Source organism: Triticum aestivum, chromosome 2A (genome assembly GCF_018294505.1).
Source record: "Triticum aestivum cultivar Chinese Spring chromosome 2A, IWGSC CS RefSeq v2.1, whole genome shotgun sequence".
Classification (NCBI taxonomy): domain Eukaryota; kingdom Viridiplantae; phylum Streptophyta; class Magnoliopsida; order Poales; family Poaceae; genus Triticum; species Triticum aestivum.
Genome location: NC_057797.1, coordinates 626219386 through 626235955, shown reverse-complemented (window position 1 = coordinate 626235955; position 16570 = coordinate 626219386). Strand labels below are relative to the sequence as shown.

The window sequence follows — 16570 nt, the reverse complement described above, 5'->3', positions numbered from 1 at the left end:
CGTTTGTTCTTCGCTCTCCTCATCATCTTTTCATCCAATGAGCTCACGGTTTCATCAATTTCTTCGTCCATAGACTCCTGCAAAATATTATTCTCTTCTTGGACAGCAGAGTTATTCTCAATAAATACATCAATAAAGTAATTGTATTTATAATTAGCATAGAAATATTTAAGGATGGCAAGATTTTCAGGTCTATAAACTGAATCATCAAAATCTTCAAACTTTTCAAACAAAGATTCAATTTCATATGCATCCTTAAAAGCAACAAATTCTTCTATTCGTTCCACATCATAGTAATCATATATACCATTAACATAAGAAGCTAAGGTTTCATTATCATTAAATTTGCTTGAAAAGGGAAGATGTGGAGCATTCATCCTAGAGCAACAAGTATAATCATATCTAGAGCATATATTCCAAGCATACCACTTCAATATATGAATTTGATCACATAACAATTTCCCTTTGTGAGTCAAACGATAATCCCTAAAGTATTTGTGTTGATCCAACGTAACTCCCATTATATAGTTGAATGGGGTTTTCTCAGGATTATCAAAGTAGTGCATAATATCTTTCGCATAACGATCATCGAGGGTTTTAGGAGGTTCCCCATCTCCATGAGTAGCAGGTACAACTAATTTTTTTGGTATTTTGTGTTCCATATCCATAACTAAAGATAGAGAACAACTTAGAACAAGAAATGAAAACTAATTGGATAAAAAGCAAACAAGAACACACGAGAATATTCACCCCACGCTTTAAGTCCCCGGCAACGGCGCTAGAAAAAGGTCTTGATAACCCACAAGTATATGGGATCGTTTGTAGCCTTCTTCGATAAATAAGAGTGTCGAACCCAACGAGGAGTTAAAGGTAGAACAAATATTCCCTCAAGTTCTATCAACCACCGATACAATTCTACGCACACTTGATGTTTGCTTTATTTGAAAGCAAGTATGAGACTATTTTGCAGGTGTGATGCTAGAACTAATTTGCAAGAATAAAACGAGAAGTACTTTGCAATATAATAAAAGTTAGGTTTTTAGTAAAAGGGTTTGTGTCAACAAGAAAGTTATTTGTCCCTAGGCAATCGATAACAAGTACCAGTAATCATTCTTGCAATTCTATAGGAGGGAGAGGCATGAGCTAACATACTTTCTCTACTTTGATCATATGCACTTATGATTGGAAGTCTAGCAAGCATCTGCAACTACTAAAGATCATTAAGGTCGTGAAACCCAACCATAGCATTAAGTATCAAGTCCTCTTTCCCATACGCCATAGCCCACCTACTCGGGTTTAAGCTTCTCTCACTCTCGCAACCCACCATAAGAGAACCATGCACATATTGCAACACTCTCCAGTGGGGGCCCCTCACGTTTGTGCGAGAATGGAGGGCACCATAGGACTGCACCATAAATAAAATATACAATCATACCAACCAAGATCATGATTAACCCACAGGACAAAACAGATCTACTCAAACATCATAGGATAACCACAGATCATTGTGAAATAATATACTGAGTTGAGCACCATGTTTAAGTAGAGATTACAGCGGGGAGAAGAGGTGTTACACCGCTGCATAGAGGGGGGGAGAGTTGGTGTGACGGTAGCTAGATTATTGATGTAGATCGTCGTCCCGATCATTGCCCCGGTTGCACTCCAGCACCACCGGAAGCGAGGGGGAGAGAGCCCCCCTACTTCTTATTATTCCTTGGCCTCCCCATACATGGGGAGGAGAATTCCCCCTCTGGTCGATGGTCTCCTATGGCGGCTGAGGGGCGGGAGCCCCTCCGAGATTGGATCTCCCTCTCTATTCTCTTCTGCTTCGCGTTCCCCAGATCTGGCGGAAAACCATTTCTTATATTTCCAGAGATCCGTAACTCCGATTGCGCTGAGATTTTAACATGATTTTTTCCGGATATAAGCTTCAATTCCTTGCGCTCGAAGTAGAGCTCCAACCGACGTACGAGGTGAGCACAACCCACCACCACGCGCCTGGCTCAAGGGTGGTGCGCTGGTGTCTTGTGCCCTGTGTGGGCCTCCATTTGCGGTGATTCCAACTCCCGAAAATCACATATATTCCAAAATAATTCTCCATAAAATGTTATTGCATTTGGACTTCGTTTGATATGGATATTCCGTGATACAAAAAAACATGCAAAAAACAAGAACTGGCACTGGGCACTGGATCGATAGGTTAGTCTAATAAATCATATAAAAAGTTGTGAAAAGTATGTAAAATTTGTATAATATTGGCATGAAACAATCAAAAATTATAGATACGACGGAGACGTATCAATAACCTTGCAGATATTTTCACAAAGCCCTTGGATGAAGCAAATTTTGCGAGTTAAGGCATGAGCTAAATATCATTGATTCGAGCAATGTGGCTGGAACCTTTGCACACCCCACCATACTCATCTTGATGTCTTGTTTAGGTGTAGGCATGGACATAGGGGGAGTGTTGTTCTCTCAATGAACTCTTCTTTCCCCCCATTATGCATAAATTGATCAACTCTTTCACATTAGCCATTTTTGATGGTACTTGTGCTTCAAAGACGAGTTTTGGTCATGGGCCCAAGAATAATTCTTCGCAGTGCCATACCAATTGACTCAAACATAGGTGGCTCCGGCCACCGCTCTCTCTCTTTGAGAGGTTTTGGTTCGTGTTTGGTCCTCATTGTATTTTTCCTTCTTTTGAGCCGTGTTTGTGTTTGAGTTGCCTCTTGTGTGTGCTCTTTTGCGTGTCCGGGTGCTTGAAGGTTGCATTGCAAAGGCTGTGTTTTTTTGTTCTTGTCGAAGCATGCACTTTCTTGGGTTTACGGTACTACCGTGGCAAGCCATGGTACTACCGTTGGAGATGGGCTGCCCTGTGCGTGCATAGCTGCATCCCAGGCATGGTACTACCGCTTCCATCGTGGCAATAATTTTTTACTGCCGCTGGAAGAGCGGTACTTCTGCTCGGGCGGTACTACCGCGATGACCAACGGTACTACCACGCCGTCACGAGCGCGTGTGGGTTAAGATCGAGCAGGGGGAGTTCCAACTCCCCCATACCCATTCATCTCTTCCCCTCACCGCGTCTCTCTCTCTTTCCTTCCCAAGAACGGCGCTGGAGGACCTCGCCGGATCTCCGTCTCCGGCCGCTCTCCTCGCATTTCGACCAGTGGGATCGATCCCCACCTCGCCCTCTTGCCATGGAACTCGGTACCTCCCCTAGTCCCTCTCTCTTTGCCCATTGTTGTGTTTTTAGGTTTTGGGGAGATGCACGTGTAGTTCTTGTGATTTTTGGCTAAATCTTTGCAAGAGGAGATTGTTGGAGAGTGCTAGTGCAGTAGATATGCTATTTGGTGTGATGCAACAATGTAGATTTGATCAACAGTAGTACCGATCTATTTTTACGGATGTTCCTGGATCCTTTCGTGCGAGATGTAGTTCCATGCGGTACTACTGCTCCTCCTGGAGCGGTACTACCGCCCACTCGTGCGAAAACCGCCCCGCGCGTACTACCGCTCCCTTGGAGCGGTACTACCGCCCGTGGCGCGGAAATAAAATTTTACTTCGGCTCTAGGCGCAGTACTACCGTGCCAACCCGGCATAGTACTACCGCAGCTAGAGCGGCTGTAAAATACTACCGTTGAGTTAAAAATTACATTGTTTTGTCCACTCAATCTCATTTCTACATGTTTCGTTTGTTTTTGGCCTTGGTCTTTGCAATAACCCTTCTCGTTTTTTCTCGTGTGTTTGTGTTGTGTGTCATAGGTGGTGGCTCTGATTCCAATGTCAGGCGTTCGAATCCCAGCCGTGACACGAGCTCCAAGAGGCTTCACAACCAAGAAGCTCCTGAGGGGTCCAGTGCCCCACAACGCAAAGCCAAGAACACAACTACCAAGATCAAGGAGCCAAATGTTGGCATGGATGAAATGCCTCAAACGGAGTTTCTGATTAGAAGGAAGCTCAACCCCTACGTTAACCCTAGGGAGATCACAAGGGGCAATGACTTGTTTTGGACCAAGCAGCAGAATCTCATCTTCCTAGATGTGATCAAGGCCAGGCAGAACACCGATGTGCTAGTGCATGGATTGACATGCATCATATGAAGAAGGACAACAACTGGGCATATTTTGGTGAGCCTCTGGATTTGGTGGAGCAGTTTGGCATTGAGGAGTTACTCACGTTCCACTTGGACTTTGACCGGGAGATTGTGGCTCAGTTCTTTGCTTCTGTCCACTTCCACACGGATGAGCAGCGGACCATGACTTGGATGACTAATGGGAAGAGGATGTCTGCTAAGTGGAAGGAGTTCATGGACATGTTGCACATTCATGATGAGGGGCTAAATGTTCCCGTTGGTGTCCGCCAACATGTCAACCCCGAGTCGGCCAACAAGAACAAGCTTGTACCCTACCTTGTTGAGAAGAAGTTAGCCAATGAAAAGAAGACTTGGGTGCTGAACCCGTTCCTTAACATCATGCACCGGATCTTCCGCAACTCACCTTTTCCTCGCATAGGTGACAAGGAGAAGGTGCATGCCTATCTTGTGGATATGATGCTCATCTGTGAGCAAGCGCGTCTCCAGCAGACTGAACCACTTGATGTCTCACATATCATGTGGTGCGAGCTATAGTTTGCTGTGTTCAATCATAAGGTGCCCATCTATGGACCTTACATGTTTATCTTGATCTCGAAGACTTGGGAGAAGCTCTTTCCGAGTGAAGAGTTTCGTGCTCCCAACTGGGTTCACCATGAGCCTATCAAGCTTCGCATCCAGAGCAAGTGGGCTAATACCACAACCCGGGCTGAGGCTGAGGCTGCATGGATGGATGTTGGTGAGGATGAGCTTGAGGAGGAGGAGGAGGAGGAGGTTGAGGACAATTCCGAGGGGTATGCTCCTCCCTCTACTGAGCCAACTTGGGCTAAGAAGCTCAAGGCCAAGATGAAGGCTCTGTTATGCATGCAGGCCAAGGGACAGTACCAGGCTCATGTGAACGTCAAGATGACCCGTCGTCGCGACAAGGCTATTATGAGGTTGGCCTTGAGGTCCAGGATGGCTCTGAGGAGAGGATCACAGATGAGGAACAATGGACCAGAAAGCACTACCGGTGGAGTGAGTCTGAGGAGGATACTGGAGTTCGCTCTTCACCCCGTGCTGCTGAGGAGTCTGAGGAGGAGGAAAATGACTGGTGAGGCCTTGGAGTTCTACCACCACCTGTGTCGTAGGTGTCCTCTCTGCCTTTTTGGTGTCTCAGTGCCAAAGGGGGAGAGAGTTTAGGATTTGCAAGTCTTGTGGATTTGTGAGTCTTGTGTCGCTTTGCTTTCGCTCTATTTTGTTCTGTTGAACCTTCGTTTCTTTGGCTTGTTGGTTTGTGTTTGTGTTAGACAGGAGACTATCATATGGTGTAAGACATATGCCCTCAAGCTTATCTTATTGTCTAGTTTTTTTAGTAAATTGCGAGCTTATGTTATCTTGTGCACTTTACTTCATGCTCGCGTACTTTACCTTGCCTCCATGCTTAGTGTCATTTATATTGTTGCAAGGATTGCCTTGTCTATAAAATATAGGGGGAGTGTTGATCCTAGTATGTGTACCGTGCAATCCAAAACATATCCATAGAGTGCACACATCTAGGGGGAGCCTGTCTATATTTTATAGATGTTGGGTTTGCTTATGTTCATTTTATATCCTTATGTGCAAATCCAGTATTGTCATCAATCCACCAAAAAGGGGGAGATTGTAAGGGCATATTTTTCCCTATGCGTTTTTGGTGATTGATGACAATGCATTTGCGAACTAATTGTGTGCATTGAGCATTTCAGATATCTCATGTCTAGGCACAAGACGATTCGGTGCCCCTCGGAGCCTATCAAAGACGGAGTTTCTCTACGTTTCTTTTCGGTGGATTTGAGTCGTAAGAAAGTCGTACTATTAAGAGAGGGTCCGCTTCGAAAAGGTTAGGGTGGAGTCAACGCGTCACATCTGTTCCTTTGCACCACATTTCCTTTGCTTCATTAGAGCACTAGTCGTTTTCCCTTGTCTTTGCGAAGATGAAGGCCTTCAAGTGCTATAGGTTCTGTGGCATGCGGTAGTACTGCTCAAGGAAGCAGTAGTACCGCCGCGGTCCACGGTAGTACCGCCCAGGGTAGCGGTAGTACCGCGTCGTGCGGCAGTATCGCTCCTCGCCAGCGGTAGTACCGTGGCCTCTAGCCCAGAACGCTGGCACGCACAGTAGTAGGTGCGGAAGTAATTTTTTATTTCCGCGCCCTACGCAGTAGTACCGCTCCCTGCGAGCGGTAGTAGCGTGCCGGATTTTTGCACAGACCGAAACTCAGCGGAAGTAGCCACGGATGTAATTTTATTAGTCCGTGCCTTCCCAGCCCACTTGAACCCTGCCTTGCGGTAGTACCGCAAGGGCGCGCGGTAGTACCGCTTCGGCAGTTCTACCGCTCGTAGCTATACGCAACAGGGCCTCGTCTGGTCTCTGCCGCGCGCGTGGTAGTACCGCAAGCTCTTGCGGTAGTACCGTGTGTCTTTGCGGTAGTACCGCATGTCACGGGCTGAATAAGTGGGTAGCGGTTGGATCTTTTCCCACACTATATAGAGGGGGTCTTTTCCCCAAGTTGACCACCTCTTCTCTCCCCAAGCTCCATTGTTACTCAAAGCTCCATTTTCGCCCGATCTCTCTCCCTAGGCAATCAAATTTATTGATTTTCTAGGGATTAATTGGGTGAGAATGCCCTGATCTACACTTCCACCCAGAGAGATTTGATTCCCCACTAATCCCATGCGAATCTTGTTACTCTTGGGTGTTTGAGCACCCTAGACGGTTGAGGTCACCGCGGAGCCATATTTCATTATGGTGAAGCTTCATGGTGTTATTGGGAGCCTCCGATTAAGTTGTGGAGATTGCCCCAACCTTGTTTGTAAAGGTTCGGTAGCCGCCTCCAAGGGCACCAATAGTGGAATCACGACATCTCGCATTGTGTGAGGGCGTGAGGAGAATACGGTGGCCTTAGTGGCTTCTTGGGGAGCATTGTGCCTCCACACCGCTCCAACGGATACGTACTTCCTCTCAAAGGGAAGGAATTTCGGTAACACACCCTCGTCTCCACCGGCTCCACTCTTGGTTATATCTTACCTTTACTTGTGCAAGCTTATATTGTGTTGTATCCCTTGCTTGCTTGCGTGCTTGTTGGCATCATATAGGTTGCTCACATAGTTGCATATCTAGACAACCTACCTTGATGCAATTGTCAGTTGCCTATTCACCCTCCCTCTAGTCAACTATATCGATCCTTTCACTAGTTACAAGAAAACTAGGGGTGATATCTAGCCAACAATCTGTAACCTCCAAAGTGCTAGCTTGCTTTGCACAATGATGGGCAGAAAAGTTTGCTGACCTATGAACATGTTGAACAAAAAACAAAGAGAAACTAGAAGCGTGCTCCCCAATTTCGGTCAAGATAGGCGCCACCACAGCTCGATGAACATGGCGCGAGTTCCAGAGATCAACGATCTCCATACAATCTGTCTCCATGACAACTCTATCATAGCCTCGAAGCTTTGCAAAAATGACTCGGTCACGAACAGCAAGTGCTTCAGCAATAAGCCGGTCTGTAATACCTGTATACGGCTTGCACCGGGCAGCTTGCAGAGCAATAGATGATTTAGCCACCCCTCCAACTCCAGCTCGACGCGCTTGCATGACAATACTTCCATCAGTATTGATTTTTATCCACCCCTCATCAGGTGGACGCCACCCATAACCCGGCAAGGTGCGGGTATGCTCCCTTGGAAGATCAAGCAATGCCAAATGTTCCCGAATATGCTTCATCGACTGAACCGGGTTGAGGTCTCCTTTTTCATGTGTAATGTTATTTCTGGAAGTCCAAATCGACCACATGATCGATATCATCTTTGCCCTGTCAGCTTCTGAAAACATAGGGTCACACAGAATATCCTTTCGCCATGTAAGGGAATGCAAATTTGGCCGTTTAACATCCAACCAATCCGGCGCTGCATCCCAAAACCTCTTGGCATGGGAGCAGTTCAGTAGGGCCTGCATCAGATTTTTCTTCTCACCGAGACAGAGTTTGCACTTGCTGTTTGTTGACATATGTCGATACCTCAATGTACTCTCAACAGGGAGAATCCCTCTCATTGCTCGCCACCAAAACACACGTACTTTGGGCGACACTTTAAGCTTCCAGAGGTGAGACACATGTACTCTTTGGTGATTGTTTTATTTATAAAACATGGCGAAAACCGTTTTACGTATAAATGTTACTCCCTCTGTGAAAAATATATAAGAGAGTAGTGATCTAAACGCTTTTATATTTCATTACGGAGGGAGTAGTATTTTTCTTAAACTTGGGTATAAATGTTATAAAAACGGCACACTAACACGTTCATTGTAAATCATACTACGAAGTAAAAGAGACAGACGCCGCTCCGTCAATGAAAGCTTGCCCCACCTTCCACTTGACCATGGCCACTCGTCTCCCCTGCCTCTTCGTTCTCCTCCTCCTCCTCTCCACCGCCTCGGCGGAGTACGCGCAGGAGCTACTTCGGCGCGCCGAGGGCGAGCGAGAGTGGATTATCGGCGTGCGCCGGCGCATCCACGCCCACCCGGAGCTCGCCTTCCATGAGCACCGCACCAGCGCCCTCGTCCGCGAGGGGCTAGAGCGGCTAGGGGTTACCGCCCGCGCCGTTGCCGGCACCGGCGTCGTCGCTGATGTTGGCTCGGGCATGCCCCCGATCGTCGCCCTCCGCGCCGACATGGATGCCCTACCCATCCAGGTCCGTTCCCCTCTTCCCCTCAGAATCTGAGGCTCAGATGCTGCTCTTATGGTCTGGCGCAAGGTCCAAGGTGTCCTTCCCCTTTGGTGCTACTCCGGTAATCTGGCCGGTGTTGGCGCTGAATGGCAGCAGTCAATGGGAAGTTGGGAACTGGTGTCTCGGGGAGTATGAAATTATGAATTTCTGGAGCGGTACTACTGATCATGCTTGCATGATTAGTTTGCTGTAAATAATGTGACTGACGCTTGTTATTAGTTTGCTCGTATGATCACATTCTGTCGGTTGTGAATGATATTCTTTGTTGGAGGGATCACATTTTGTTGGTTGCGTTCTTGGGATGGCAGGAATTGGTGGAGTGGGAGCATAAGAGCAGAGTTGATGGTGTAATGCACGCCTGTGGTCATGATGTGCACACAGCGATGCTCCTGGGAGCGGCAAAATTGCTTCATGAGCGCAAGGATCAGCTTAAGGTGGGTGCTTGCTTATAGTTCTGCTCTAAATTTCACGGAATTTAGTACTTCAGTTGTGTTTGTGCGAGGTCGTCAGACAAAATACTTGATCCTCCTATGTAGGCTCTCCAGTTTTATGTTATCACATGACATTTGCTAATTCTCTTGTTGTTTGTTCAAAAAAGAATACAACCCCAATGCTTTTCCTTTGCATTGTGTGAGTCATTGCATGATGGTAATGAATAGTTAGATACCATGGCATAGCTTCGGTCATTGTTTGACTTTGCTAGTTGCCGGTGTGATTTTTTTTTGGTGTGTGTTGGTGTTGGCTGTGTGCATCCTATCTATGCAGAGGCAGGGTGTGTGCTCATTGTGTTTGTATCCCCTTATACTTCATTTTGAGTGAATAGAATCCACCCTTTGTCGGGGAAAAAACCGCTCAGCTAAGTAGGATGACCATTCCCTCAAAAAAGTAGACTGACAACTAAATCGGAAATTGTCAGAAGTTACAGAGATTAACATGTATGCTCATTATTATTATTATTTTTGCATGGAACATACATACTCATTATTTATTATTTGTCTTCTATGACGAAGGGAACGGTGAGACTCCTTTTTCAACCTGCTGAGGAGGGTGGTGCTGGTGCATCGCATATGATAGAAGAAGGTGTTCTTGATGGTGTTGAAGCTATATTTGCAATGCATATCGATTATCGGATGCCAACAGGTGTAATAGCTGCTCACGCAGGACCAACACAAGCAGCTGTATGTTTCTATGTAGTGAAAATAGAAGGTAAAACCGGGAAGGCTGAAACCCCACACTTAAATGTGGACCCTATCGTTGCTGCAGCATTTACCATCCTGTCCCTGCAACAGCTCACTTCAAGAGAAGATGATCCTCTTCACAGCCAAGTACGCCATTGCCCTATAGCGATACTACTTTGCTTTGCTGTTTTTCTTCAAACATGTTATACAGAAGTGTAACGAAAACCCAATGGATCATTCCAACAAACAAAAGTCTATGTCGCACGGAAACACAGTGGATCATGCCAAAAATCTTGCTCGTATACATGTTATTGCAGTCACAAAACAGAGCACGTATCGCAAAAAAAGAGAGTGAATCTTGCTCGTATACATGTTATTAGGGGCTTAGATGGGTGGGAGCCCTTTTGTTCAAGTATTCTCCCCTGTTGCTTATGGTAGTGTATCAGTTGAAGGAAACAAATGCTAATAGTTTCTTGAGTAAAATGCAAGCGCGGTCCTAATTCTTTTCTGAAAGTGTTCACTTGGGTCCTAATTCTTTCAAAATGCATATCTGGGTCCTAAATCTTTCTAAGTTGTTCACGCGAGGTCCTAATCCCGTCTGACGGCCGCTGACCAGCTCGCGTGGCGCTTTGACCGCCGCCACATCAATTCGAGGGCCCACGCGGGAGATTTCCCGCGGATGGCGGTTGGGAATTTAAGCAATGTGACCCCTGGAGTTTATGCTTTCCTCATTCCCCAGTCCCTAAGTCTTCTGCTCGCTCTCTCCCTCTCTCTGGTCCTTTATCTTCTTAAGAGCAGTCACAATGGGCAGTTCTCTAGCATCAAGTATGTATCTATAGTGGCAACAAATAAAATGCTACTATTAAGAAAACTGAAGTGCTACAGTTAAGAGAAATGAGATGCTACAGTTAAGAAGCAAATGCTATAGTTAGTACTTACTTGTTAAACACTTCACAACTATTATTCAGAAGCAAATCACATTTTGGGAGTTCTTGGAAATAGGCCTTGCACCACTGCCTTGGGTCAATTGCATCCAAGTACTCAAATGCCCCCTGGTCCAGCTCTTTCATCTCTTGCATGTATTTCTTCCAGTCTGCCTCATATGTAGCTCTTGCAATTTGCCACAACTTATTCTTGAAAACATCACCTTTCCAGTTCTTTGCAAAGTTTTGATGCAGATGCCCCACACAAAATATATGTTGTGCATCAGGAAACAATGCATTGACAGCATTGATCAACCCCTACATACACAGAGTATAGAAAACAAATGATATATGAAATGCTATATATGAAATGCTACAGTCTGACAAAAGAAATGGTACAGTATGATATATGAAATGCTACAGTATTGTACCTTCTGCCTATCACTCATAAGTGTCCATGGTGCTGTGTTCTGTATGTTTAGATCCTCCTTCAATGTGTTTAGAAACCACTTCCATGTAACATTATTTCTACTTCAACTATGGCAATTGCAATGGGAAAGATACAATCATTGGGATCAACTCCAACAGCTGTTAACATCACTCCACCATACTTGTTCTTAATGTGGCACCCATCAATGCATATAATTGGCCTGCAAGCAAGTAAGAAACCTCTCTTGAATGCATCCAATGACATGTAACAGTTCTCAAAAACTCCATCTTTTGCATTGACATCTTCTCATCTGCTCTGAATGTCTCCACATGCCTGCCAGCCAGATATTTTGCTGTGAATTGCTTCAGTGCCCACTCTCTTTCACATGTATGTTCTCCCACATACTTCTTCACAACCCAAGATTTTGTCCTGCTATCAGGTGCAGCAAATAAGAACCAGGGACAGTCACGAACACAGCCTGCCCTAACCCTCTGCTTATCATTTTTAATGTACTGTATTTGCACTCTTTGTTTCACAATGTACTCTTGAATTGCTGCCCTCAGTTCAGTCACTGTCAAGAACACCATGCCTATGTGAAAATTCACTTCTTTCATGTTCTCTGGCCTCCACCTTTTGAGCTTCACTTTCTTCTTCCTTGTTTTCCTTCCTTGAGCATCAACTACTTCCACTTCTTCTGCTGAATCACTCTCTTCAAGCTCTGAATCTTGCAACTCTTGCAGCTCATCAGATTCATAGTTACTGTCCTGCTCCAATTTGTATTTCTTCTTTTTCTTCTGCTCAAATTTGTCATCCACCTATTCTTCATAAAGATCATCATCATCTTTACCTACTTCATTGTCAGAGTCAACCCAGTCTGAATCCCACTCACTGTCATCACTGTCATCACTGTCACTGTCTTTTTCATTGCAAATTTCTTCTTCTACCACAAGCTTTCTCCTGCTTCTTCTGAGCTCATGTCCAACACTTTGTGCCATTGTGGAACACTGCTACTGCCTACATTGTTGCTGCCTCCATGACACTAGTTGAGATTGCCTTTCTGAGCTTTAACCTTAAACCTAGGACTGCCCCTAATTTCAGTATTCCCTCCGTCCCAAAATAAGTGTCTCAAGCTTAGTAGAACTTTGCACTAAAGTTAGTACAAAGTTGAGACACTTATTTTGGGACGCAGGGAGTATTAAACTGAGGAGACTTAGGGCTTAGTACAGCAGGAAGATCAGGTGTACCACTAACATGAATGTCATCAATTGCATTGTCAAATGTCATATCTTTATGGTCGACAAATAACTGAAAATACTGAAATTTTGGGACAACTGCTGTCATGTGCAATGTGTCAGTGTCGCAGTCCACAATCCGGAGACCATCAGCTAGATTCTTTCCAGGGAGCAACCAATACAAAATGTACTTCGATTGGTCACTATATTCTAATTGTTTCATAAAATCAGTGAGCCAGAGAGGAGACCATGTATCTACTTCACATCCATCGAACACAGCATCTTTGCCATCAACATATGACTTCGACTTGCCAAATCCGCAAAAAAAAGCATCATAATTGATTTCTACACTGAAAAGCTCCTCTTGTGGTCCTACATTGCAAAGGATTCGGTCATTGATTCTGCCTAAATGAGAAGGGGAACTAAACAGTAGGATTGGGATTAGGGTTACGAGAACTTACCATATCGCGGAGGAGGATCTCCGGGTCGCTGTAGATGTGGTGCCATCCTAGTGTCGCCGTCGCCGGACAACAGCCGGCAACGAACCCCTCTTCTCACTGGAGCAGAGCCGCCGCCGTCAATCGCCCTGTTCTCGCCAGACAGGGAGATGGAGAGGGGTGGGGAAGAGGAAGAGGGACTGCAAATATTCACGGCCGGTCGTTATCCCGCCTGGGCCCTCTGGTGTTGACGTGGACTGGTCAAAGCGACGTGGCACTGGTCAGCGACGGTCAGACGGGATTAGGACCTCGGATGAACAACTTAAAAAGATTTGGGACGCAGATATGCATTTTGAAAGAATTAGGACTCAAGTGACACTTTCAGAAAAGAATTAGGACCGCGCTTTTATTTTACTCTAGTTTCTCCTTTGTACAAGTGCTCCTACGGTCCTACATGGTTGACCCCATCTCGATGTAATGCAAGGGCTTACATTGTAAAGCTGCATTTGTTTTAGTCTGGATTAAGTATTAGCCTACGAATGTAACCAAGTTATTTCATAACTTTGAGCATATTAAACATATTGAGTAGGCACCTGAAAGGCTACTCTAGTGATGATTTGCTATGGGAAATCAACAGCTTGGCTAAGGATGTGATACGCATTTTGATGCATGTTTGTAGCATCAGTCAAGTGTTCTACAGTCCATTCCACTGGATGTCTTCAGTCAGTTAGTATATCCGCATACATTCAACTAACCTACCTTAGGAGCAGCACGTGTTTCTATATGATGTTGACCGCAATTTTGCTCTGCCATACAGCCCATAACATTAACATGTTTGGGTTGATCTGTCTATTTTTTCTTCAGGTGCTCTCTGTCACCTATATTAAAGGTGGGAACTCTGTTGATGCCACACCTCCAGTTGTTGAATTTGGAGGTACTTTGAGGAGCCTCACTACTGAAGGACTTTATCGGCTACAGAAAAGGCTTAAGGAGGTTAGCATTATGGCACAATTTGATGTGATGATAATATTGGTGTGCTGCAATCACCGGTACCTTCAATTTTGTTTTTCTGTGAGGAGAGCGCTTCATATCACTAGGAGCACCTTGTGTGCATTCTCTGAAGAGTCGGACTTAGACATCAGGACATGCTTATTAGACAGCTTTACTATCGGTACGACGCAAACTGTATCATCCTGAATAAATGCTCTTACTTGTTCCAGGTAGTAGAAGGGCAGGCAGCTGTACATAGGTGCACGGGAGTTACGGAGATATTGGGGGCTCCCTCCCACCCAATGTATCCTGCCGTCGTCAATGATAAGAGACTGCACCAGCATGTAGAGAATGTGGGCAGAAGTTTGCTTGGGCCAGACAAGGTGAAGCCCGGAGAGAAGATCATGGCAGGGGAAGACTTTGCATTCTACCAACAGTTAGTTCCTGGTGTTATGTTTGGTATCGGTATTAGAAATGAAAATGTCGGTTCGGTCCACTCTGCTCACAACCCGCATTTCTTCGTCGATGAGGATGTCCTTCCAATTGGAGCTGCATTGCATACTGCCACCGCAGAAATGTATCTTTCTGGGCGTTCCACTCAAAATGAAGATGGAAGCGTGCATTCGCTGTAATGCTCTTCGTTTGGACGATTTGAATGTATAAATGTATGTCAAAGATGTTCCAAGTCTAGTTGTGCACGTACTCCTACTTGTGTTCAACTTTTCAAGGCTCAAATGCATATTCATCAGGCTCAAATGCATATTCATCAGAAGGCAGATTTGTTGGAGTTAGACCCCACATGGCGGGCTAATGCTCAATAAGTACATAACAGTATGTCTGACATAAATGTGATAAAAATGACATACATGTTCGTTGTAAAAACTCAGTACAAAGAGAAAGAAAAAGAGATGGCCATTGACAAGCCCAATAGTACTACTACACAAACACAAACACAAAAACAAAAACAAAAACAAAATAGGAACCGCACAATGTAAACAAGCCGGCGAACGGTAAATGGCCAAAATCAAATGATCAAGTAAACATTGCCAAAATCATTGAGCCAGCATTGTAGATTCTCGCTCCCGGTGCTCTGGTTCGTGCCTATGCTGAAGGAGGTGGCGCAAGGGTTGGCATCGGCACGTTCACAGTGGGAATGGAAGGCATCGGAGGCAATGCCACCTTGGGTATGGAGATGGATGGAATTGCAGGCATTGGCGGCATCGTCACCTTCGGCACAACAACTGCGGGCATGGGCGGCAACGTGACCTTGGGCACGGTGACCGCAGGGACGGCCGGCATGGGCGGCAACGTGACCTGGGACACGGTGATCGCGGGCACGGCCGTCATGGGGGGTACCGTGAACTGGGGAACGGCGAGCGCGGGCACGGCTGGCATCGGGGGCACTGTGACCTGCGGTGTGGTGACCGCGGGCACGGTTGGCACTGGTGGCATTGTAGGCATGGTGGGCACGGGCGGCTTCGGCGCGGGGATGCCTGGGACAGCGGCAGGCGTTGCAGCGGGCGCTGCTGCCTCCGTGGTGTCGGCCAGGAGGCGGCCGGCGTGGGCCATGTCGCCACTAAGGAGAGCGAGGGCCATGGCAATGGCCAAGAAGCTACCAGTGCTGACAGCCATTTCAGGAAGCTGTGGGCAGTGTTCTCTCAGATTTCTGGGTAACTGGGTGCAGGATTGGTTCTCAGCTTGCTTGCTGCAGACAACAGGATTCGTGCATGCATATTTATGCGGGGTAGCATCTAGCATGATCAGGAGATCGGCGTGTGATTAGGTTGGTGGTTGGCCAGACTAAGTAAAGCGGCTTCTGTTCTGTTTGGAGTTGGTGATGGTCAGGCCACTTTGATGAGGAGGTGGTGTTGACTTGACGTAGTGACACGCACTGTGACTCAATGTCGTCAGTTAGTTCAACTCCCTACTGGTTCGAAAGTAATGCCTGCGCATCAGATTGGTTTGCCAACGATTGGCCTAAACTGAGCTTTTCAGGTATTTGGTCAAGTATTTGAGATGCAAACTTGCAAAACACCTCCCACAGCTTCCAGTATATGATCGGGATTAAAAAGAATATTTTTCTTAGACTACCCACACTGATAGTAACATAGATGGTAACATAGCTAGTTACTGTAATATCACACATATCAAGGAAAAAAATGAGTCTATAATATAATAAATGAAGTGATGCATGACACAACACATACGTTACTACCCATTGTGGAGATAGTAACATAGACTAGTAACATATACATGTTACTACTCTAAGCTACTTCCTACTGTGACTAGTCTTATCAATGAGCTGACGCTTTCATTGCCTTGAACCAGTTAAAAGCAGACAACTACAATATTTGCGCTTGGTTTGCAGAAAATCACCTAGTTAGTAATCCGTTGAAAAATCACCGCATCTTTAGTAAACTTTTTTTTTTGCATAAAACACTTATGTGGACTAACGGCTTGGCCGACGGCACCGTTTGACATCGGCTGGTCAAAACGACCCGGTGGGCCCGCATCAGACAGAGGCCCCGCGCCCTCTTTCTCTCT

The 16570-nt window shown here is 45.8% G+C and overlaps 2 protein-coding genes across 2 annotated transcripts; one reads left to right on the top strand and one right to left on the bottom strand.

Annotated features, from left to right (window-relative positions):
- Positions 1-8431: 8431 nt before the first annotated feature.
- On the top strand, positions 8432-14792 carry LOC123189864 (IAA-amino acid hydrolase ILR1-like 5). The gene is made up of 5 exons (XM_044602379.1): positions 8432-8800; positions 9145-9270; positions 9847-10161; positions 13901-14029; positions 14257-14792. The coding sequence occupies exons 1-5, from the start codon at positions 8459-8461 to the stop codon at positions 14656-14658; spliced, it is 1314 nt and encodes a 437-aa protein (XP_044458314.1). The 5' UTR covers positions 8432-8458; the 3' UTR covers positions 14659-14792.
- A 52-nt stretch (positions 14793-14844) lies between these two features.
- Positions 14845-15719, bottom strand: LOC123189865 (vegetative cell wall protein gp1). The gene has a single exon (XM_044602380.1). The coding sequence runs from the start codon at positions 15656-15658 to the stop codon at positions 15128-15130; it is 531 nt and encodes a 176-aa protein (XP_044458315.1). The 5' UTR covers positions 15659-15719; the 3' UTR covers positions 14845-15127.
- Between the last annotated feature and the right edge of the window lie 851 nt (positions 15720-16570).